This window comes from Octopus bimaculoides, chromosome 2 (genome assembly GCF_046866305.1).
Source record: "Octopus bimaculoides isolate indiv1 chromosome 2, ASM4686630v1, whole genome shotgun sequence".
Classification (NCBI taxonomy): Eukaryota; Metazoa; Mollusca; class Cephalopoda; order Octopoda; family Octopodidae; genus Octopus; species Octopus bimaculoides.
Window position 1 is genome coordinate 129,961,457 of NC_142929.1, and position 27,500 is coordinate 129,988,956.

The window sequence follows — 27,500 nt, forward strand, 5'->3', positions numbered from 1 at the left end:
GAGGAAAAGAAATTGTGTCACAGTATACCTATATGCTGTGATCCTGCATTGGGTAGGGGACGTATGGCCTGCGGTCCCAGCCTTGGATGAATCTTGAAGCTAATGTTCAGGTCATTCGGGCAATGCTAGCAGTATATTCTCCACAATGTGCAACTGATGTACCACTCGCAGCAGCACTGGAGAGAGTAGAGTTTCAAGACTTTAAGGCAGTCCCAGTAATCAAGATCAGTCATGTCCTTAATTCGTTTAGTAAATGCCCTCTGGGGTGATTCAATTTTCAAGATGTTTTGTTTTGTATGGGGAGACCACAAGGGGCAGCAGTATTCGAGGTGTGGCCGTACAAAGGAGCAGAAAAGTGGAATGATGACACCTTTTTCTCTGGACAGACTTAAGTCTCGATCATTGTTCAAAGTCTTTATATTCTGTAATGTGTAATTCTAATAAGTTGCATATAACAATTATATTCAAAGTATCAGTTCACGTTTATATTTTTTGTTATAAGACAAATATAATTTGGTTTCATTAACATACAATACTTACCAGTGATAGAGAAGGTCACAGATTCACCAATACTTCTATATTCATCAACCAATGGAAGAAGAATCACTGGTGGAGAGAGTGGATCAACTTGGGTGCCATCATATGTAATGAAGCGCCTGTGGAAGAAGAAATGTTGGAAATTATTTTGAATCAGCTATTAGAAATGTTAGGAATACACATATTTTTAATTAAACTATTTGGTAGTATTGTTGCTGTTATTGTTGTTACTATTATTATCATTTTGGTTTAGGTCAGGTTTGGTCTTATTCCTGGTAGGATTTATGTGGGTAGCAGGTAACTATGGTTATCAAAAATATGTAGCAGGTACCCATTTATGTGGATAGCAGGTACCTGTAACATTAGGTATCCACAAGTTTGCAGTCCTTCAAGTGCTTAGAACCCTCCTGATAACCCTTGCTGTCCCTATGGGACAAACATTCAGTTCTACCAGGGATTCTATTCCAATCTCATTCAGCCATTTGTCTATATCTTTGCTTATCGTTATTATTGAGTAAGGGAGCAGTGCATGCCATCAATGTGACACTGGGGTACAATTATATGAAGCCCAATATACCCATCATGACTACCCATCTGATAAAGGTACACCAGACACATGCATCACAACCATATGTGCATGACATAATGATCACATATCAAGTTAAACAGCACATGACCTTGCAGATGGGGCCCAGTTAGAATTTTCTTCAGGTTGAGTAGCCCATCCTGCTCAAAAAGCCCTATGGATAAGGTTTGTTTTAAGGATGATGAACAAAACACCCATGTTTCCAGAGGTGAATTAATCAAGCTCAAAAAATTTCCCTCAACACATGGCTATGATGCTCCCCTACTTCTGCTCATGATCAAAGATGCACATATCGTCAGCCACTAAGGGGCATGCTCAACTGGTTAAGGTCAAACAACTGACAAGCAAATTTATGGTATTGAGCAGAATATTTGCTGTAGCCCACCTTTTATACCAAGACAAAACATGTACATGATAACACTTCCAATCACTTTAGATCAGAAACCATGAGAACCACTGCCTGGTATTGCTTTTGGGCAGTACTTATTATTATTATTATTATTATTATCATTATTATTATTATTGTTGTTGTTGTTGTTGTTGTTGTTGTTGTTGTTGAGACTGTTGTTGTTGTTGTTGAGACTGCAACCAGAAATAACATGATGTATTGTTTCTTCCCCCATCACTACATATCCTGCAATTACTTATTATATGACTTAGGTGGTTTCAGGTGGAAGGCTTTGATCTTGTTCTACAGTTAAAAACCCTTCGCTCACTGTTTTGAGTCCTGTACTTCTCAACCAGTGTTGAGATTTTGCTCTGTCTATTTCTTTTCTGTTCAGTTTATTCCAGTATTTGCCATTTAAGGGCTTGCCTTGCAATCATTTTATCATGGCATTCTGTAGTTTTATTATTATTATTATTATTATTATTATTATTATTATTATTATTATCTCTTTATCACAGGTTTTTATTATTATTATTATTATTATCTCTTTATCACAGGTTTTGCTCCTAGAGTCTTGCATGCATAGCGGGCTTACTATCTGCAGACTACGGTACCATGTTATCTGTTCCTTTCAGCTATCTAATACTTTCCTGATTATTCTGGCCATGCCAAGGAGGCAAACCTCTTGTAACAGTTCTACTGGGCACTCTATTCCAATTTCCTTTATATTCCTCTTGATGCCTTCTGATACTGTTCCCAAAGACCCAACAATAATTGACACTATCTTCACGTTTTTCATTTTCCATAGCCGGGCTATTTCGTATCTATATTGTATCTATCCATCTTTTCGCCTTCCTTCTTGACTTATTCGTGGACCAAAGGGGCATGCAACATCAACTATATAGCATATTATTATTACTATTATTATTATTATTATTATTATTATAATTATTATTATTATTATTATTATTATTATTATTATTATTATTATTATTATTATAAACCCCACGAGATCTTGAACAGTGGGGTTCCTTGATTATCCCTAGAGGTCATCCTGTATCAGGAGGACTACATGTCTATCATACCCCCCCACACACACACATATACACTTTATTTTTGACCTTTGTATATTATGTATATTTCCCTTCCTTTTCATTGTATACTGAGTATACTTACACCTTTTTTTTTGCTTATTTATATATTTTATCATTTCATTATATGTAAACCCCATCACTTTATATCTGTTTTGTATTGTCCCCCTCATCCTTCGCCCTGGAAACAACTAAATCATCATTATCATTATTATTATTATCATCATTATTATTAAGGTGGTGAGCTGGCAGAATCATTAGCACAATGGATGAAACGCTTAGCAGTATTTCACCAAGGTCGACTTTGCCTTTCATCCTTTCAGGGTCAATAAATTAAGTACCAGTTGAACATTGGGGTTGATGTAGTTGACTCATCCCCGCCCCCAAAATTGCTGTCCTTGTGGCAAAATTTGAAACCATTATTATTATCATTATCATTATTACTATTATTATTATTATTATTATTATTATTATTATTGAAACCTGAATCAGATAGTTAATTTGAACAAGAGATCAGCTATCTCAGTATTCCACAATTAAATTAATTAAGGAATTTTGCAAAATTTTTTTCCCTAAATCTAAATTTGTTAAAACTGAATCTTCTCATTAAACGAATTTAGATTGGGATAAGGAAATTAAAATTAAAATTTATCTTCGGCTCTATAAATTCCTCTTCAACTACATTCTTATGTGTTATAAATATAATTTAATTTTTTATTGCCTAATTCTGATTTCTTAGAAATACACAAAGCTTTAAAAAGCAAATGCAGTTTGACTTTGTTGCATTTTATTGACCCCTAAATGGATAAGATAATAAAGATGACCCCCATAAGATTTGAACTTAGAACATAAAAGAAAAGAGAACTGAATACTGAGGTGTTAATCTAGTGTTGTATCATTCTGCCACAAGAGAATTGTAAGAGTGTCAGCTTTGTGATATTTCTTCTAGAGTTTTATAGTCTCAGTTCAAATCCCACTAAAATCAACTTTGCTTTTTATCCCTCCAGGGTCAATAAAATAAAGTACTAGTCGAGTACTGGAATTGATAGTGTTGACTAACTACTTCCCCTCATAATTGCTGACTTTGTGCATAAATCCAAAACCATGATTATTATGTTAAGTTGACTATCAGGGGCAATGACTAAGTACCAGTCAAATACTAGGGTTGATGTGATCCACTAACAGCCTCTCCTTACAATTGCTGGCCTTTTGCCAAAATTTTAAGCAATTATTATTATTATTATTATTATTATTATTATTATTGCTGTTGTTGTTGTTGTTATTATTATTATTATTATTATTATTATTACTATTATTAAAATCATAATTAAAATTACAACTACTACTATCACCATTGCCATCACCACTACCACCTCCACCACCACCACCACCACTACTACTACTACTACTACTACTACTTCTACTGCTGCTGCTGCTGCTGCTGCTGTTGCTGCCACCACTGCCACCACCACCACCACCACTACAACCACCACCACCACCATTACTACTACTACTGCCGCTGCCACCACCACCATCACCACCACCACCACCACCACTGCCACCACTAACATTAATAATAATAATACTATTATTTTTGAAAAAAAATTAATTACTGTTCTCATTACTATTACTGTTATTATTATTATTATTATTATTATTATTATTATTATTATTATCATAATTAAAATTACTACTACTATCACCACCACCACCACCACCACCATTGCTACCACTATTACTACTACTACCGCCAACACGACCACGACGACAACCACCACCACTGTCACCACTAATATTGATAATAATATTGTTATTTTTGAAAAAAGAATAATTATTTATTAGTTATTAAGATTACTGTTATTATTATTATTCCTATTATTATTACAATAATCAAAATTACTACTACTACTACCACCACCACCACCATTACTACTACTACTACTACTACTACTACCAACACCTCCACTACCACTATCACCACTAATATTGTTATTTTTCAAAAATAATTATTATTTATCACTCCTATTATTATTATTATTATTATTATTATTATTATTATTATTATTATTATTATTATTATTATTATTACTGTTGTTATTATTATTATTGTTGTTGTTGTTGTTGTTATTATTATTATTATTATTATTATTATTATTATTATTATTTTATTATTAAATAATTTTATAAGAATTGTTGTTTGTATATTTTATGTCATAATAACATTAAGTCAACAAGTTAAATGAGTTACCATCCTTCAACCTAACTGCAAACAATTAGTAAAACAAGTTTACCTATATCTGAGTTAAACATGTGTTCAACAGAAACATATGCAGAATGCTAAAAGAGTACAACTACGATGATTAATGTGAGAAGACCACATTGTAAAGTTAAGTAATATACAAATTAGATAGACTAAAAATAGTTTCAGATCTTCTAAACAAACCTATGCCAAAACTTCAAATTGTTTAAATATACAAATAAATTTTCGATTTTATTGGGAAGTCTTTATACAAACAATGTACAATGGGGGTATAACAGTGAACAGCATAATTCTGGAAACATGCCAGAATTACTTCAAAATCACAAAGGTAAAAATGAGGATGTTTCTCTCTTACAGCTGCTCACTTACACTAGAACAAAGTCAAGCCAGCCCTGTATGGATGGTTCCTTAACACGTTCCTGCTTGTATTTATAAGTAGCAAACTGAGATGAGATATTCATCCATTATATAATGTAGAGGTGAAAGAAACCTAATATATAATACTGAACTGCTAAATTCTGTTACCAAGCCTCTTGTTCAAATAACATCATGCAGCAGATTCTTTACTAGCAACTAGCAAGTCGGTAATAGTATACAGCCTATGTAGGTAGCAAGAAATATGTGGTATTAGGTGATAGGTATAGGTTTTCTCTATTATACACACATATACACACACACACACAAACACATTATATACACATATATATATATATATATATATATATATATATACCATCTGTGAAAAACACTAGTCCGAAAGAAGAAGCACACTCTAAGATATAAAGTATATATATAAATATATATATATATATATATATATATATATATGCACGTATGTATGTATAAGTTTATGTATACACACATAAACATACATATTCATATATACATATATATGTATGTATATATATATATATATATATATATATGTATATATATATATACATATATATATATATATATATATATATATATATATATATATGTGTGTGTGTGTGTGTGTGTGTGTGTGTGTGTGTATGTATATAATATATATGTGTGTGTATATGTATGTATACATATATATATATATATTTAAATACATATATATATATATATATATATATATATATATATATATATATATATATATACATATAGATAGATAGATAGATAGATATATACATGCATACATACACACATACATACATGCATGTATATATGCATACATTTATGGAAACGCACATATATTTATACATGTGTATATATGTGTGTGTGTGTGTGTGTATATATGCATTATATAATATGTATGTTTGCATATATGTTTGCATACATACATACATGTGTGTGTGTGAGTGTAGAGATATGCATGCATATATGCAAACATGCATATCATGTATGTTTGTATATGTGTGTGTGTGTGTGTGTGTGTGCATCTATGGATATATGTATGTAAGCAAACATGCACACACACACACACACACACACACACACACACACATACACACACACACATACACACACACCATTACAGACCATCCTAATCACTTAACTGAGCGAGAGTATCTTTTGAAAATAAGCAAATAAATAAACAGTTTCCAAAACCACCTTATGAGAGGTAGGTTTAATACGTTTGTGACAACAAAGAAAGCTTGTTTTCTAAATAAAAGTAACGTTAAGAGAATTAGTAAACTATTTTTACACAACTTGCTCTGATAGAGATAAGAACATTGAAGAAATATTACGTTTCAGTGTCTAAGTCTTCTTTCTTCTTTCGTCGATGACGCACTTCTGAAAAATTAACATGTAAAAGTAAAAAAATTAGAAAATAATAAATAGAAGATAAAATATAAAACTAGAAGAAAGAAAATATTTAATATCATCTATAACTAACACAGTTGAATCTATTTACATTAAGAGCTAAGCTATAGTTTATAATTAAACAATAGTTAAGATGTGAAGGTATTTCTCTTTATTTCACTAATATTAATAACTAATCTGTAAAATACAAGTAAATTTTCCAATTTAGCAAATGACCAAACTCAGTGCTTACCATTTAAATACTCAAGTCATTCAGAGTATAAAATTATAGTTTTGAGGGTTTTTTTTTTTTTTTGTACCTCACCTGTACTAATATTCTTATAAGTACAGGTGGAATAAAAAGAGAATTGTACCTTTAGAATAGACTTTTCTAAGTACCTTTATAAGTTACTTGTTATTTAAGGTGGGAATTAATTAAACTGGGTAACAGGTTCCCCTTCATACAAATTGATAATTTTGTATTGTTTTTAATTGTGTGTAATTAGAATGAATAATTAATTTTCAATTTTTGGTTTCTAATTTGAACCAAAATTGTCTTTTTTTTTTGGAAGGTATTACAAGATTGTGTGTGTGTGTGTGTGGTAAGCCAGGAGGCTGCACCAGGCTCCAATCTGATCTGGCAGGGTTTCTACAGCTTGATCCTCTTCCTAATGCCAACCACTCCGAGAGTTTAGTGGGTGCTTTTTACGTGCCACTCGCTTGGGAGCCAGTCAGGCAGTACTGGCATCGACCATGCTTGAATGGTGCTTTTTACATGCCACCGGCATGGGAGCCAGTCAGGTGGCACTGGCAACACATATACATATATGTGTATATTGGTGTATGTGTGTGTGTGTGTATGGTATGTGTATGTGTAATATATATATATATATATATATATATATATATATATATATATATATATATATATATATATATGATGATGATAATTGAAATATATATATATATATATATATATATCTCTTATAATTCTGGTTTTGTCCATGGATTGAGTAGACTATAGCCCAAGATGTACTCAATACTTCAAACATGCAGAGTCAATATTTCTTTTATTAACCAGATGATGCCTTACAATTGTACAGCTGTTTGTGTTAAACACTTGTACTATTGACATGTATCAATTGGGTGATAAAAAAGAAACAATATATATAAACATATATACATACATATAGATAGATAGATAGATAGATAGATAGATACGCACGCACGCACGCACACACAAATATTATATAGACACATACATAAATATGTGTGTGTATGTATATTATTAATGTTTGTCTTATGCCAGATTATAATAAGGCAATATTACATTAAACCAAGGAGTTACTCAATACTTTTTGTATAGTACATATGTATTATTCTTTAACAAGAAAACAGTGATGTTGAAGTCTCAGCCTATTTCTTTTTCATACGACTGACTGTCTGATGGAAGCTAAGCAGGCCAGAACTTCGAAGTCACTCTCAACACCATTCTTATTAAAGAATAATTATATACACATACACTTATGTATAAATGTATAAGGGATAAAAGATAAATGGTACACACACACACACACATAGTTTCAGAGAGAGAGAGAGAGAGAGAAAGAGAAGGATAGACACACATGTATACACACATACATAAATACATGCATGTATTAATCTCAGAAGAAATTAAGCAATGTGTAGAAATAATTCCCATTTTTAACTGTACTTACCTCCAATGTCAAAACTTGAAGAGGTGTTTGTAGTCCCATATTTATTTGTGGCCTTACTTGAATATGAACCAGCATCAGTTAAATCCAGATCAGTAAGAAACATTGACGAAACATTATCACTGTAAGAAACCTTTGACCGTCGGCTTGATGTGGTTTCATTGCTACTTTTGTACCTGCTAATATCTTCATGGCTACTTTTGTACCTGGTAGTATCATCAAGGCTACTTTTGTACCTGGTAGTGTCTTCGAGGCTACTTTTGTATCTGTTGGTGTCATCCAGGCTACTTATGTACCTGCTAGTGTCATCCAGGCTACTTATGTACCTGCTAGTGTCATCCAGGCTACTTTTGTATCTGTTGGTGTCTTCAAGGCTACTTTTGTATCTGTTGGTGTCTTCAAGGCTACTTTTGTACCTGCTATTGTCGTCCAGGCTACTTAGGTACCTGCTAGTGTCATCCAGGCTACTTTTGTACCTGCTGGTGTCTTCAAGGCTACTTTTGTACCTGCTATTGTCGTCCAGGCTACTTAGGTATCTGCTAGTGTCATCCAGGCTACTTTTGTACCTGCTGGTGTCTTCGAAGCTACTTTTGTACCTGTTAGTATCATCCAGACTACTTTTGTATCTGTAACTGTCTTCATGGCTACTTTTGTATCTGTTTACGTCTTCATGGCTACTTTTGTACCTCTTACTGTCATCGTGGCTACTTCTGTACCTGGTTATATCTTCGTGGCTACTTTTGTACTTGTTAATGTTTTCTTGGCCACTTCTGTACCTGGTAATATCTTCGTGGCTACTTTTGTACCTGTTAACATCAGAAAGAATTTGGCTTGTATAAGGACGAGATCTTTTCAAGTAATCCATGTCTGTCGTGTCTGAAATGAATTGGATTATATGAGAGAAGGAGGGCTGTTGAGTGAAGTTCTAACTCAACAGGTAGGTCTCGGCAGTGGTTCCAATATAAATGTGACTTTTAGGTTTTTACTTCTTTTGCATCTAAAGCCCTCTGCCCTGAGTATTAACATTTATTTCTGATATCCTGAAGTTTATTCTGTTGGCAGCAAGTTATTAAAAATAAACTTTCAATTTACATTTATTTGTACAGATAGAGCTCCACTATTGGCTTTTGTTTTTGTTGTTTGTTTTTATTTGAAGAAAGTTTTTCCTAAGTTCAGAATGGTTGTCGAAGCTGCTCATGCCACTGCTGCTGCTGCTGCTGCTGGTCCATCTCTACTAGCTGTGATGCTTTCTCTTGTGCTACCCACTGCTTCTAAGATATGAAAGATTGTATTCATGAAGGTGGGAGTTACCTCAGCAAGCACAAGTGGCATATACTATTTTTTCCAAAAATCATTGGTAATGTTCAGTAAACACCCACACATACACATACTAAGTTACTATTACATAGCTACTCATATCATTAGTTAGTGTATAAGGAGCAGCAGCAGTAGCAATGGTAGCATCTACAAGACCAGACCCAGGAATACTTATTTATAAACAGCTGATAGGTAGCTTGATTTTAAACTATATATTTTCTCAGTTCATCTTACCCTGTGTTGTCATAGCAACTGAGATAAAATTATCCTAGAAAGGCAGCACAATTTTGGCAGAAGTGCAAGAATAAAAGATAATACAGGTAATACATGAAATTTGACACTGAGTAAGTTATATACCACCTACCGTCTGGGGCTGCTACAGATAGTCCGTTTCTTTTCTTTCTTTTTCTTATTTTTTTTTCTTTCTAGAAAGAAGCAGCTATTTCCAAAGAAAGCTTTTTTACTTGGATACTATTTTTGTAGTTTTTAATGATATTAGCAATCAATACCCTTCAAGCTAAATCAGTAGTCACTAACATCACACAAAGTAGTTAGTTTTAGAAAAAATATTTTTTAGCTGCTTCTTTGAAAATCTGTTATCAAATTATGATTCGTGTTTATTAGCGGTTGTAAATATTTTTCATTTTAATTTCTGACATGCTACCATCATTCCTGACATGATACTTAATATTTTGCATTATCTAAACTTATTTTAGTTCCACAAACATCTTCATAAGTGATATATTATACATTCTCAAACTTTTGCACTGGAAATAAATAAGGTGGCTTGTTAAAACTTAAAAGTTGCTACCTGTGCTTCCATGTAAGTTGTAACTTAGTCTTTTTCACAAAAGAAGTTAACATATTTGAAAGAGATAAATAGTTACCATATTTTCTTCTACCATTTTTTCACTGCTTTAATATGCAAAAGATTATGATAGATAAGTTTTCATATAAAGAGCCTGCAGGTGGGCCATTAACCAAAAGTTTAACAGTTTATAGCAATCCTATTTGCAGCATTGCACTGTAGCCCTATCAAAGATACCTGATTCTCAATAACCCATTTTCCTTACCTGTACACAGGTACCATGCAAAGGTCTTGTTACTTACACAACATAATCAGAGTCAGTGGGATTGTTATAAAGTACATCATACAGATTTCAATGATAGGTAAAATATTACAAAAATGTTACACACCTGACTTTAATGAAGATAGAAAGAGTAAATACAGTGCAAAAATAGTAAGTTATACACTTGAGACGTGTAATACTTAAATGTGCAGTAAATGAAGATTATCAGAATCTTACTAGGGCTCTTAAAATCTGATGTGATTATTGAATGAAAAGAAAGTAAAAATGCCACTGGAATTTAAATGTTGTGAATCAGGCTTGTCTTAAGAGCAGTCAATGCGAAATAACATTTACAAATGTCACAGTTGATGGAAAAAGTGATCTGGAAACCTCCCCAGATCTGGCAATGTCAAAGAAAATGGTAAGATAATATGTTAGAAAGAACCAGACTGTGGCTACCTTGGAGTACTGCCTTGACAGTTTACCGCCTCCAGTACTTGTATCTTTAAGTGTGGTACTTATTCTGTCAGTCTCTTTTGCCAAACCACTTGGTTACAAGAATGTAAACAAACTAACACTGATTGCTAGCAATGGAGTGTTAGTTTGTTTACATTCTTGTAACTAAGTCGTTTGGCAAAAGAGACAGGCAGAATAAATACCACACTGATTGCTAGCAATGGAATGAGGGCTCAAACACAAACATAAAGGTACACACATACATATGCATACACATATATGCATAGATATGGCAGGCATCCAGTCTCCATCTACCAAATTCCCTTACAAGGCATTGGTTGATCCAGGGCTATATTGGAAAACGCTAACCTAAAGTGCTCTGCTGTGAAACTGAATCCAAGACCATGTGGTTGCAAAGCAAGCTTCTCAATTGCACAGCCATGCCTCCATTACATCACAGTATCACTGTATGGACCATACTTTCAGATGTTGTTATACACTGTTGGTCATAATACGCTTCACATCCTTTTAGCTTTTGAATGATGTCACCCTGCTGGCTAAGCAGGCAGGCCAACATTTCCATCAGTCCATCACAAGAGTATCCATTTACAGCTGAGTGGACTGGAGCAATGTAAAATAAAATGCTTTGCTCAAAAACACAATGCACAGCCATTCTAAAAATTGAAACCCCAATATTCTAATCATAAGTGCAACACCCTAATCACTATGTCATGTGCCTTCATCTGTACTACATAATGTAAATATACATATATATAAAAAAGAAAGATAATAGGATTGCTTCATTCTATGCATTCATTTTGCATCTGTATTCCTGAAGACCATGATACCAATGATACTATGAATAGGACCAGGACTTGGAACAATGAAACTTCTTCGGATCATAACACAACCCTGCTTTCTTACACAGTGCTTTGAAACTAGAGCAATTTCTCACATACATCTGGGCCACCAGTTCTGTGCTGGTTGAACTTAATTTAGGCTGTCCACTCCACTGGCAACTGAAATGACTGCTCTATCAGTGATAGATCCATGAACATGACCCAAAGGAAAGACAAAAGCCAAAGATTACAGCTGATATAAAACAGAGTCTGGACATATACAACAGATTTGAAGCTATCAGTGAATCTGTTTGCAGAGGATTTGAATAATCTGATTAAACCAGGGCATGATTTCTGGCTGGATGCCTTTTCTAATGCCAACCACTTTATAGAATGTACTAGGTGCTTTTCTCATGGCAACAGCACAAGTGAATATTGCCTTGTAACTTGCAAGGCTAAGGGTCTAAATGGTCCCTATAACAGAGAAAGAACAAAAGAGAGAGTGAGTAATGATTCTAGGGAGGAGGTAAAAAGGAGGTTAAGTAAGATGAGAGGAACAGATTTATTTAAGGTGTGTAAGGTAAAAAAGTACACGAGAAAAGGAAAAGGAAAAGAAAAGATATTAGTGACAGGGGTCAAAAGTGGACAGAGATGTTGTGTAGGTGTCTAGGAAAAGGGAACAAATTTTAAAAACCTGCTCAGGGACTCTAAAATTATGGTACTGAATATTCTTCAGAATTGCTATAAGCACTAAATATCACTATCCTTTGCAAGATTCTTCATCAAAAGAAATATAGCTAGTTGTTGGTTTTGGGGTGTATCATCAAAAAAAATTTTTTTTAATTAGAAAGAACACTGGGATCTATAGGGGTGGGGTGGGGGTGTTTATCTCATCTTACTCTTAAGAATTTTCATTCTAATCATTTTCTCATTTGAAATCCATTCTCTAACTAAACAGAAGATTCTGTCATAACTGAACTAACTGCATGAAGATAAAGTTACATTGTTCTAAACAAATGCAGCTGTAAATAAAATGAAAACGTCACTAATGAATAACTTTTACCAGGCCACCAAATTATATGGAGCTGAAACTTCACACAGACATACACACACACACACACACACACACACACACACACACACACACACACACACACACAAGAGAAAGACACACACATGCACAACTGTTTATTCATGACTGTACAGTTGTAAAGTGAACTTCTAACCCCCATGCTTTGGGGTCCCATCATACTGTAGAATACCTAGAGCAAATGTCTTCTACTATAGCCTCAGTGTGATAAATGCCTTGAGAGTGTGAAATTCTTTAGAGAGGTTGGGATGCGATAATGTTTCTTGATGTGCGCACTGATGGCTTTTTTGTTATTGAAGAAGACAAGGTTGGCATGATGCCATTGGAGGATGTTTTCAAGGTCTCTGTTCAAGGAGTTAGTGCAGGTGTAGCATGAGGTGTATTGGTTGTATGTGTATGAAGCTTGACTATGGAAGGTTAGAGAGGAATAAAGGGTGGTGTCAATTGTGTAGGAGTGAACCTTGTTGGAGGTGATGGTAAATAATCGTTTATGTATAGAAGAAAAAGTATGACGGCTAAAATAAAACCCTGGTGCAAACCATAATTGACAGAGGGAAGGTTGCAGAATGCACTATCAGCACACACTGTAAGTGTGTGACCTGAGAGGAATACATTGATCCAAGAGATGAGGCATGAATAAAGCTGATAGGCAGGCAGTTTTTCAAATATTCATATGCCAGATATTGATGAAAGCATTGCTGATATCAAGAGCAACAATACCAGACATGGATAAATGCCTTGCTGATACTGAGAGCAATAACACTGCTTTTATCAAACTTCTCGAGTGCAGCAGCATCCGGTGAGTAATATAGGGCAATAAGTTTCAAGTAATTATAATAAACATTAATTGTAGTTATTTAGGAGGAGAGAAATTCAAGCTGTTACAGGGTTTTTGCTAATGGCTGCCTCCATCTTTGAGATGTTTTCTATGAGTGTAATAAGACAGTAGTTGGCAGGGTCAGAGAAATTTTACTTCCAGAGAATGGAACAAGTGGTAGATTGTTACTAAAGATCACAGAGGATAACTGAAGAAGCATTATCAGCACTAGTAGCCTTTTTGATTTGAAGTGACCAGAGTTACTTTTGTACTTTGCATGTATGTGTGTTTGGTGGTGAGCTTAGTGGAATGGAATAGAAGGGAAAGCTTTGAAGGATAATTATTTCACATGTACAGTGTTGTTTCGAATGCAAAGTTAACATTGATGCTGGAGATTTTCTCCACAAGAGTGTCGCTCACAAAACCATCATCGTTAAGAAGTGGGAGGGAAAAAAATTGCACAAAGTTGATAGAGATGTTCTTGACAATTGACCAGAAGGATTGGTTGCAGTTTAATAAGTGTGAGAGCTTATGATTGTTCAATATATGGAAGCATTCAGCAGAGCACCTCATCTACACATACTGTAACTATGAGATCTGATAGAATGACATTGATCCAAGAGATGAGACATGAATAGAGCCTATAGATAGATATTGATATGTGCAGAATGTAGAGAGAAATGCATAATATGATAGTTTCAGTCACCTGCTCGGCTGTTTCTGTCAAGGGTGAGGTGCATATGATGTCAGGGATAGTTATCTTAGAAGTGGCAGAGTTCTGACCAATTAGCTAACTCAAAGTGCCACTATGTCTAGGAGGTAGTGGGAGTACTGTGTATTATGTGGACGCATGGTCAATAATAATGATAAGGCAGTGATGAGATGATTGGTTAGGTACAGAGACAGATATGATCTAGTAGAGCTTAGTTTGGAGACAAAAAAATAGATCATAGGTATTGGGAGTGACTGTATGTTGGTCAGTGATGCATGTAGGGGATGGAATGAGTTGATGTAGAGAGCAGAAGATTGCTAAAGATTTGGTTTATGCACTGGTGGCATCAGAATAGGTGGGTGTCAGTGTTAAGGAGTGTTGTGAGTGCTGAAGTCATTGATAATGGAGACTTTGGAGTGGAGCAGGGTGAGACAGATATCACTAATGCAAGAAGGGATAAGATATGATCTTGGTTTGAGGAGTTTGGAGAGTGGTAGAGAGGGCAAAACTATTTGAAGGAGTAGAAAAGGGAGACTTTGAACCAAAGTAACTGGAAGTTTATAGCTAACATCAGAGGATGGAGAGAGTAAAATTTACAAATGTGCTGACACCAACTTTTGACATGAAGTTTGAGTAAAGAGTTCAATGTAGAGAGCAGAGATGGACTACAGATAGGAGTTGACTATAGATAGAGATTTGTATCTTAGGCAGGAATAGGATGTGTGGTTTGTGTGTTAGTAAGAGGTGATGATGTATGAAATGTAAGTTGAATCAGAGTCCCAATGGAAGAAAAATATTCTGCTGGGTTTAGTTTTATCTTCTGAGATTTAGGGAAGTGTAGGAGCTGTTGGTATGTCATGATGCCATAGTAACCATTTGTCTAGTTTAAATGCTTGCAACAGTGTAAATTCTGGTAAAAGAACTTCATATAACCATCTGGTGATTTTAAAGTGGGTGGTGTGAAGAGTCTAATCACCCCCATCCACACAAAAGGTTGGGTAGGATTCTATGCCATATACAACAGGACTACATATTCATGCACAAACAGATGTAGGACCATAATGTAAGTAAACCCTCAGATACACACAGCTAGTCAAATCTACAGACACATGCCAGGATGGAAAACAATGATGATGAGGTGGATGGTGTGTGCATGCTGACATGTGGTTACACTCAATTGGTTCTTGATGAATTACCAAAGTTAAACAGACAGAATCAGCATAAAAAGAATCTGTTTATCTTTTAATAAAGTATAATATTGATAAACAAAAGAAATAATAATGCTGCCAGATTTATTTACACTTTACATCTGTTTACTTTGTAGAAGTTTTGCCAGGGATGAGATTTTGAATACTGCTGGTATAATGTTCTTCCATTGCTTCAATAACATGCAAATGTTTAAAATTTCTGAAATCTCCTCTTAAGGCAAACAACTTCAGTGACATAAATCTGCCTTTATCTATGCTAATTAAAACAGGTAGAATTAAATTTCTTGTTGAGAGGTACAACACAAAAACCATGGATCATGGATTCAATTCTATCATATTCTTCATGTTTATGGAAGAACATATAATGATTAAGCTTTGTAAAGAGATTAAACATAAAACCTCAAAGAAAATACTTTGATAGGAGCAGGCATGGCAGTGTGATTAAGCAGCTCACTTTGCAACCATGTGATTTCAGGTTCAATCCCACCTTTGACAAGAGTCTTCTACTATAACATCAGGCCAACCAAAGCCTTAGGAGTGAATTTGATAGATGGAAACTGTGTGAAGATCTGTTGTGTGTATATATATATATATATATATATATTCTTTTTTTTTATTATTTTATTTGTTTCAGTCATTTGACAGTTGCCATGCTGGAGCACTGCCTTTAGTTGAACAAATCTCCCCCAGGATTTATTCTTTGTAAGCCTAGTACTTATTCTATCGGTCTCTTTTGCTGAACCATTAAGTGACGGGGACATAGACACGCCACCTTCGGTTATCAAACGATGCTGGGGGGACAACACAAACACACACACACACACACACACACACACACACACATTCACAAACACACACACACACACACACACAAACACACACACACACAAACACACACACACACACACACACACACACACACACGACAGGCTTCTTTCAGTTTCAGTCTACCAAATCCAATCACAAGACTTTGGTTGGCCCGAGGCTATAGTAGAAAACACTTGCCCAAGGCGCCACGCAGTGTGACTGAAACTGGAACCATGTTGTTAGTAAGCAAACTACTTACCACACAGCCACTCTTGCACCTATATATGTGTGTGTGTCTCTGTGTGTGTGTCTCTGTGTGTGTGTCTCTGTGTGTGTGTCTGTGTGTGTGTGTCTTTGTGTTTGTGCTTGCCATCCTCAGTTCCATGGCTTGACAACTGGTGTTCCTTTGTTTACATTCCCACAACTAAGCATTTCAGCAGAAGAGACCAAGAAAATAAGTATCAGGCTTAAAAAAGAAACAAAACGCAAACATATGTACTGGGGTCAATTTATTCAACTAAAAGTCTTCAAGGAAATGCCCCAGCATTGATACCCTGTCATATCAACTATCACGCAACACTTTCTCATATCTTCTATCAACATCCCCCTACCTTTGTCTCCCACTCATTATAGCCACTACTGCATACATCTGACCTCTGTCTCTATTCCTCTTTCCCCCAATCTTCCGCTCATATTATCTCCCTATTTTCAGATCTATCTGTATGTTTATTATCTACTATAATAATACTCTCATGTTTTTCTCCGTCACAGCATATGAATGAGAAAGGAAGGGGTGATAGATGAATAAGGAAGGAAGGGGTGATGGCAAACTTGATAGTGGGTTGATGGAAATTCTACGGTAAAAAAAAATCAAACAGCATTTCAACTCTGTGTGAGTGTATGTGTGTGTATGTAAAAGGGAGGTATGTGAATGTTTGTGTGTGTGTGTGTGTGTGTGTGTGTGTGTGTGTGTCTCAGTTTCTGTTTCTCTGTCTCACTATAACCTTTCATCACCCAACACAATACCCTTGAAAGTTTTTTTTTTTTTTTGTGCAAGTACTTGGTGGCCCTGTCAGTGCAGGTGCCACTTAAAGGCACCCTGTCCATACTGTAAAGTGGATGGTGTTTGGAAGGGCATCCTGCTGTAAAAACCTTGCCAAAACTGACCTCACTTGTGCTTGTGCCATGTAAAAAGCACTAAGTCCACTCTGCTGAGTGGTAGGTGTTAGGAAGGGCATCCAGCTGTAAAAATCCTGTCAAGACAGTCACAGAACAGAAGTCTGGTGCAGGTTTCTGCCTGGCTGGCTCTTGTCAAACTGTCCCACCCATGCTAGCATGGAAGGCAGAGGTTAAATGATGATGATGATGATGATGATGATGATGATGATATGGCCCTTTTGCCACTCAAACTATTTAGAAAGCCTATTCTTATCAAACTCATTTATCCTTTGTCTACACTTTTATTAAATACACACACGCACATGCACACACACACACAAACACACACACACACACACACACACACACACACACACACATACACAGAGACACACACACACATACACAGAGGCACATACACACTTATACACACACAAAGAGAGATTCCAAACACTGAACAGGTGCCTAAACATCTTAACTGATCATTCCCAAACATTCTTTGTCCAACCTCTAGACCCAAGCAAACAAACTTAAAGCTTTTTGAATTCCTGACGTTTTTCAACAAACAGCTGATATCTTTCACTCACATGTATAAACGATAGGCTCTCGTTATTTCAGAGCTTTTGAAAAATTCCAGTCAGAATGAAATAGCATAAGTAATAATTCTTACTAATTTTGGCACAAGGCCATCAATTTTAGGGGTGGGATAAGCTGATTTCATCACCCCTGTATGTTGACTGGTACTTAGTTTATCAACCTTGAAAGGGGTGAAAGGTAAAGTTGAACTTGATGGAATTTGAGTTCAGAACGTAAAGCAGGAAGAAATGTCACTTAACATTTTGTCCAGAATTTTAATGATTCAGCCTGTTATAACGATTTAATGAATTTTAATGATTTTTAATGAATTTTAATGAATTTTAATGAATGTTTTAATGAATTTTAATGATTCAAACTTTCAAGAGTATAAGTTGTAAAAAATGGATTTCTCCTACTTCTAACTACTTTTTTCTTTTATTGATACATACAATATGCGCACAACTGCTGACATGCAATACATACATACACACATATATACATAATATATACATAATATATACATGCATACCTAACACGTACATACACATATATAAGTACACACACATGCGCACACACACACACACACACACACACACACACACACAAGTACATGCCAGTGCCGCTGGACTGGCTCCTGTACAGGTGGCATGTAAAAAACACCATTTTGAGCATGGCCGTTGCCAGTACCGCCTGACTGGCCCTTGTGCCGGTGGCACGTAAAAGCATACATTTGTACATACATACACACACACACACATCCATCTATCTATCCATCCATACATGCATACATACATACAAAAACTTAATTCAAAAACTACAGATCCAATCCATCACTGGAACAGTAAAAATTTGTAAAACTTGCCAGGAGTTTATCGTTTAATTATATATGCGCATGTCTAGGAATGCAACTATATGCATGAGAATACATACATAAAGCAAAACAGACAAATCTGCACATATGCATACATACATACATACATACATACATACATACATACATACATGCATACATACATGCATACATACATACATACATACATACATATATACATACATACATACATACAAACAAAATTACCCTGTTGTTGAGGTTGAAATTCCAATGAAAGAGCCTTGAATCTAGGTTAGAAACCGACTTTTTCTCTATTGGCAAGAAATCTTGAACTAAAACGGAACAATGACATACATACATACATACATACATACATACATACATACATACATACATATGAATACAATGGGTTTCCACACAGTTTCCATTTACAAAATTCACTCACAAGACATTGTTTGTGGTTGCAAAGTGTACTCCTTAACCATACAGCCATGCCCACACCTTCAGAATATTCTTTTCAGAATCAACAAGAGTATTATTGAGTCTAACAGAAGTGTTTCATGCAATCCTTCCATGGCTTAACCCTTTTGCTACCATATTTCTGTTGAAACACTGCCTTTCATCATCATCATCATCATCATCATCATCATCATCATCATTTAACATCTGCTTTCCATGCTGGCATGGGCTGGACTGTTTAACTGAGAACTGGTGAGCTGGGAAGCTGCACCAGGCTCCAATCTGATGCCTTTGTTTCAATTAATTTTTAACATCATTAAAAATTTAGTAAAATAACTTTGGCCATAATTAATCTAGTGTTTGGAACATAAATTAACATGAAATTTTGATGGAAGGTTTTAATTTAGATCACTTTGACATGTTGCCTGTGTCATAGAACCAGGGGCGGTATTAGGCAAGTTGGAATCAAAGCATTTAAATCAGCCTTATCCAATCAAAATCTTCAACCAAATATTCTGGTATCTCACATCTACTCTACAATGTCATTATAAAAATGAACAATCACAACATTTAAATCTTCAAGCTATGAGATGATGCATGATTAATTCGAAACAATGTGAATAAATAAGCATTACATCTGACAGTAACTTGAATGCTAAAGGGTTAAGATGTAGAAGACCAATAAATATCCAGGAATGAATGAATAAATATTCTAGAACTTCAAAGCCCCAGGAAAAAAAAGTACCGTATCAAATATTGTATGAATCTTTAGAGTAAGCATTGGAGTTAAAACAGGAAATAGATTGAAGATGATGGAGAGATCATGCTGTAAGATATCAACCTTTCCCACTTTATTTTCCAATGATCTCTCCTGTTTGAGCCTCCAGGTTTCTCTCCCTCTCTACTGAGCTACATTTTAGGTCTACCATACCTCATCTATAACAGCCTCTCATACCTGCTATCATTCTCAGTGTACTCTCATATTTACTGTTGACGACTCTGCCACCACCACCACAACTACCACTCATTATAGCTACCACTGTAATAATTATTATCTCTGATGTTTGTGTAATGTTAATGAGCATGACCAATGAGACAAAGATGAAGCAAGAGAAAATCTTGGTATAAGAAAAAAATGGATGTTGTGTGCAAGAGACCACTGTGGTGGTAAGGACATGTAATATGTATGGATGATAGGAGTAGTTCCAAGAGATTCGAGTGGAAGAAAACTGTGGAAAAGGAATACCAAGGAAGACATGAACAGAAGTATTGATAAAGGCCATTGATCTCAGAGTGTTGTATCTTACAAAAACAGATGACAAAATAATGTTAAAAATGGTAGAATACTGTGTTAGCGAGTATCTATCCAACCTATGTAAGCATAGAAAAACAGATGTAAAAAATGACGATAATGATGACAACAACAATGGTGATGATGATGGTGATGATGATGATGATGATGATGACTTTGGGGGTGGAGATGTAGTGAAAGAAATTTGGATGGCAAACAATTAGGATATACAGTTACGTGCTTTCTCGTTTAGATTTAATACTGCAACGTTAAATATTTTAATGAAAATAGAAACTATGCCAGGAGTAAAAAGTCTGAGGATATTGGATGAGTGTTCTATAGAGATTGTTTAACTTATGTTTAGATGCAGGAGGATTCATGGTTGGATAGATGAAGAGATTTTCAGCAGTGTGCAGTATTAGAGGAATTTGTTGGTTATATGAACACTAGAATTGATTTCAAAGAGAAAATCATATGTTTTTCTGCAGCAATGCTGTGTTGAGTGGTGAGTAGGAAGATCTACTTAAGCTAATGTAGATGCATTCAGACAGAGATCAGAATACATAGATACACTTTTTAAAGCAGATAAATTTGCTGATTGTGTTTATGCTAAAATCATTGTTGTTTTTGTTTTTCTTTTCTTAGCTTTCTTGGTCATATATTTGCACGAGAAATGGGATATAGATATATAACAAAAATAATAATAATGAAACCTATTTGATTTTTATTATTTAGCTTCATATAAGAGCTTATCTTCTTATGATCAAAGTATTTCAACCATAATCTTCCTGTCATTTTACTACAAAATGTCTAAAAGTGTATCAACTACTAAAAGTGAGTGATCTGCTTTGGGCAGCATTTTTGGGTTTGCATTTCAAATATGTATTTTATTGTGTATTTGATAGAAGTTGGAGATGTGGCAAACTCAAGGACTATGCCTGGTGGCACAAACTCTTCTAGCTACATAACTCTCACATTTTCCAATGTGTTCTTCTTTTTTCAAGATGGTAGGATGTGATATGAGGGATATTTGGCTGTTATTTTCTAGTATGGGAAATGACTGCTCAGTAGGACTCTCTCTAGCTCAACATCTTGCTTTGTTTCAGAGGAAAATGATATCTCATTTTATCTGTAACCTTTATTATTTTTTATTTTTTTTGTTTTTTACCTGTTTCAGTCATTAGATTGTGGCCATGCTGGGGCACCAGCTTGAAAGGTTTAGTCAAATAAATCAAACCTAGTAATTTTTTTTTTTTTTTCAAATGTGATTTTTTTCAAGTGTTGAAAACATTCTGTGATTTTCTCTGGATCTCAACAATCATGTTAAAACAGCAACCTCTGAGCTGCATTTTCAGCTTGAGGGAGAAATGGCAGTCTGCAGATGCTAAATCTGACAAATAGGGCAGCTGTGGAAGCGATACCATGTTGTCCTTGGTAAGAAACTCATGAGTGAAGAGAGGTTCATGACAGGGTACATTATTGTCATGAAGAATCCAATTCTTCATGCTCCACAAATTCGGTCGCTTTTGCTGAATGTCTTCTGTCAAATGCTTCAAAACATCAGAGTAAAATTCTCGATTGACAGTCTGTCCCTGGGGGATGAATTCTTGAGGCACAATACTGCAGATTTCACAAAGAACAATGAGCATGCTCTTGAATGAGCTGTGGCTCTGTCATGCCTTCTTCAGTCATGAAGATGATAAGCCTCTTCCATTGTGATGACTGCTGCTTCATCTCAGGGTTGTGCCTGTGGACCCAACTCTTCTCACTGCAGATGATCCTCAACATGAAGGATGGGTCGTCAGCAGCACACTGATGGAGATCTTGACAAACTGCAATGTTCTTTCTGCTCATTGGTCAGCAGGCAGGAGACAAACTTGGCAGTGACATACCACATTCAGATGTTAGGATTGCCTGCAACAACCCATACGGTGGACCAGCAACATTAGCAATGCCATTGATTGTCCTCCAATGATCCTCATGCACAAGCTGATGAATTTTCTCCCCATTTCCAGGTCATTTCCTTGTGGCAAGTCTTCCAGACTATTCATCATCTTCCAGGGATGTTCTGCTTTTGTAGAGTCCATACCACTCAGAACATTATGTATGACCCATTGCTTCATCGCCATAAGCTTGCCAAAACATGCTCAATGTCTCTGTAGCAGATTTCCCAAGTTTATCACAAAATTTCACGTTGGCTCTTTGTTCCAACTGCTGCCCATAACAAAATTGCAGACTACAGTATACACGTGATCACAAAAACAGAAATTTCACAACTTGCGAAGTAAACACAGTGATGTCACTTGGCACACTGCTTCATGAAGGTCACTGCTAATTCTCAATGTGCACACAACTGTGTGCTGCCATCTGTTGGCACACTACGGAGCTAGTCTACTCTTTTGCTCTTTTACACATTTCAGTCATTTGACTGTGGCCATGCAGGAGACTTATTCTTTGTAAGCCTAGTACTTATTCTATCGGCCTCTTTTGCTGAACTGTTAGGTTAAGGGACATAAACACACCAACATCAGTTGTCAAGTAATGGTAGGTAGACAAAGACACACACACATAAATACATATACATATATATATATATATATATATATATATATATATATATATATATATATATATATGGCAGGCTTCTTTCAGTTTTCATCTATCAAATCCACTCACAAGGCTTTCGTCAGCTTGAGGCTATAACAGAAGACACTTGCCTAAAGTACCACACTGTGGAACTGAACCCAGAACCATGTGGTTGAGAAGCAAGCTTCTTACCACACACCACTTCATATATATATATATATATATATATATATATATATATATATATATATATATATATATATATATATATATATATATTTAGAAGGTTGTTTATTATGGCTAGTCAGAGATTGGCCATTGGAGTTGCACCTCCACCATCAAATGAACTCTACATGAGGATGCTGCTAGAAAAGATCAATGACCTCATAAAGCACTTGAGATGGAAGGCATACTTCTATGACCAAGCCATGCTATCCTCAGAAGCCAATGCTTACAATATCAGATCCAGGCAGTTCCCACCCAGATCAAAGCCTCGAAGACTTTGAAGCAGACCTACTAGACATCATCATCCCTAAACTGAGATTCCATAAGTCCTCTTGCTCCTTTCAGCACAAGCACTCTTCTGATTTATGTCTCTTAAAAAATTCAGATAGGGCTTTACTCTTGTCTGACAAAACAAAAAGTATATATAATGTAAACACATGCACATATGATAGGCTTTTAGCATCACACTGAAATATTAACATACTTCCTCACATGCATACAATAGTATTGACAATGAAGCCAAACAGTTGACCAACAGTCTAGGTATAGCTGATGGGTTTGAAGCATTAGCTAAGAGAAATGCCTTTGTCACCATCAAAGACCACAAACCAAACTTTGCCTCTTACCCTGAATGCTGCCTGATTAACCTGGCAAAATTGGAAATCAGGCTGGCAAGCAAGCATAAAATGAGAAAGATCAATAATGACATAAGGAGAGCATCTAGTCTCCTTATGGCATTGTGCCAATGAGATTATTTCGTGGTTTAAAGTTCACCCAATTTGATATATGTGGATTTTTATCCATGTATATCAAAAAGGTTCTGTCTGATAGGAATTTTATTACAGTAGTGATAGGGACATAGACATAATTATGCTTGCTAGGAAAACACAGCTGTTCAATAAAGGTTTGACTTGGATCAAACAAACTGACCTAGTAGGCTCTTTCGATGTGACAATGGGAGCTTTCTACAGCACAATGTCTGCGACTTCATAGGATTGTATATACTGGACACCTTAACAAAGAGGTCCTTGCCTGTCCTTTTTGGTTTATACAGAGATGCCACTTTAGCCATCTCTGAAGGGGCTAACAGACATATCCTAGATAGGCTTAGGAAGGGCCTAATTTGCACCCTTAGTTCCCTTGGACTCAAGATTATGATAGAGACCAACCTTATCATTGTCAACTTTTTAGACGTTACATTGCACCTGGGTACCTGTTCATACCCAGGTGCAATGGTTGTTCATACAGACCCTACTGCAAACCAAACAAAAAGCTGTTGTAGATTAACACAGCCTCCTGCCACCCACCTATTATGTTCAAGAACCCAATGAAGGGTGTCAGTAAGAGGATTTTGAACCTGTCTTCCAGTCAAGAAATTTTGGATGCAACAGACCCCTCTTATAATGAGGCTATGGCTCTAGTGGGTTTAAGCACCGCATGTCTTATACACTGGGCCCTAACACCCACAAAAGAAGGTGCCACCATAAATTCATTAGGTTTGCTCCACCCTTCTCACTCCACATGAAGACTTGTGTGAAAAGGATATTCCTTAGATTAGTGGGTAAACACTTCATACAGTCACATTGATGTGGTGGGACTGAACCTGAAACTACATATTTGCAGGCAAGCTTCTTAGCCACACAGCCATGCCTGCACTTATTCTTTTTTATCTTTATTTTTTACAGAAATTTGATAAATATTGATAAACTACTTGAAAGAGGAAAGACTATGAATGCTGGGGAAGTGTATAAGATATGAAGGAACAGTTTAAGAACATGCTGGATTAAGGAACTGAATTATATACACAAAAATGTTTTCAATTCTACTAAGATTAATATTAAGAGCTTGCTGTAAAAGTAGAAAGCTGAGATGTCTGGCCAACATCTTAGCTTTGTAAAAATCGAACAAGTCAACACAGAAACATGAAAAAACAAGCATTAATAATGTTGTTATCGTCTGAAGTTATTCATGCCAAAATCAGTTTTGCATTTCATCCTTTTGGAATTAATAAATATAGTGCCCCCAGTCTTGGGTTGTGCATTGGTGGAATTGTTAGAGCACTGAACCAGATGCCTTGTAGCCATTTGCATTCTGAGTTCAAATCTTGCTCTGGCCTATTTGTTTAATAGACTTAATCTGTCACCAAGTTTAACACTTTCACCTGGGTCCATTAGCAGAGTCTACTCTGTTACATGTAGTTGGATCAGGTCTCTGGTTTGAGAAAACATTTTTCCCACTCTCCTTTTCATTAGTCTTAGAGACTTGGATACTGTACTTCCTCCTCGATAAAGAAATTTGAAAAAAAGTTGATACAAGTCAATGTTTTTCTGTGTGATTTTTCAGGACATTTTCTTCTCCTGTTTCTGCTCCATCTTTGCTGTCTGGGGCCAACTTGGGGTACTTAGGTTTATGTACTTTAATTTTTTATTGGTTTTTTTTTTATAGCATGGTCAGAAGGAAAAGGTAGCTTCCATAAGTAGTGAGAAGAAAAATTATCCACATGATTAGAGACACAGCCTAAGTACTTGCAACAGATTCGGTTCCACTAAATCTACTTAAGAACTAAATAGTGTCATTAAACTGAGACAATTGATTATGGCTATTGTGAAAAATGCAAAAGGGTATGTCCAAGCAGATGGTTCAGTTACCTACTGAGCTGTTTAAAATGGGTTAGACGTGAAACATATTTGCTATCAAGGGTACTTAGCATAGAACTGGTGGAGCTCAGAACAGTAGCTGACTTAAAGTATTGGATAGTGTAAGGATACACTACAAGGATCCTTGGACAAATCAATGGGTGTTACAAGTAAATGAAAGACAACAACTCCTGAACACAGGGAAAAAAACAAAAGCTCGTCTATTATGGCCATATTCAAAGAAGCAGATGTGTAGAAAACATTATCATGGAAGGAAGAGTGTGGAGGGTAGTAGATCAAAAGGCAGGTAAAGAATACAGGGGCTGGACAATATCACAAGCTTATTGGACAGAAATGGCAAGACAGCTGGAGAACTTGCATTTAATCAGGAAGTGTAATATGTTGCAGGTGTAAGATATATGATGAGGACAAGTGTATGGATGAATAGTAGGTGTCCATGATTAAACAGTGGTTGAACAATCCTGTAGGTGTCACAGACGATGATAATTTGATAAAGTTTAGGTTTGGAGGTGAGAAAGCAATGGAGGATGCTTTGAAGTGTCTATGTGTTGGTGTGCTGATCACATATACAAGTAAGTGATGATACAAATTGTTGCAGATAGATTAAATTGGGGAAAAAATTGGTTTCTGGGGCAGCAACAATGGCTTGAGAGGAGCGAGAGAGAGGGCCAAGAAGGGTCATGGTTAAAATCACTGAGAAAATGGACTTATGAGTAATAGTGCGAGATGACTATTCTTGATGAAGGAGAGAAGATAAGCCAACAGTTACTGGTGTTTGGAGGTGTTCAGAAAGTAATAGAGATAGTAGAGTAATGTAGAAGAATGAGAAATGTGTCAGAGGGCCTGAAGGTCTTTGCAGTTGATATTCTGCTGAAGGAGGTGAGTAGTAGAGAGAGTGGATTAACTCAGACATCACCTTTCAATGCAATGTTTCCTTTATTGATTTGGTCTCAAGGATGGAATTGTGGCCATGGTCTTCAGAGACTCATGGAAACTGATGATTCCAGTTTCTATTGCACAGTGTGTCTGTAAGTGAACAGCCGCATA

The 27,500-nt window shown here is 35.7% G+C and overlaps 1 protein-coding gene across 1 annotated transcript in view; it reads right to left on the minus strand.

Annotated features, from left to right (window-relative positions):
• Positions 1 to 27,500, minus strand: part of LOC128247092 (uncharacterized) — a 201,772-nt gene that overhangs the window by 132,794 nt on the left and 41,478 nt on the right. The window contains exons 17-19 of the mRNA XM_089338070.1: positions 8,357 to 9,159; positions 6,584 to 6,629; positions 541 to 656 (exon numbers count right to left, since the gene is read on the minus strand). Of these exons, the coding sequence (XP_089194196.1) occupies positions 541 to 656; positions 6,584 to 6,629; positions 8,357 to 9,159 (965 nt within the window). The remainder of the gene's footprint in view (positions 1 to 540; positions 657 to 6,583; positions 6,630 to 8,356; positions 9,160 to 27,500) is intronic.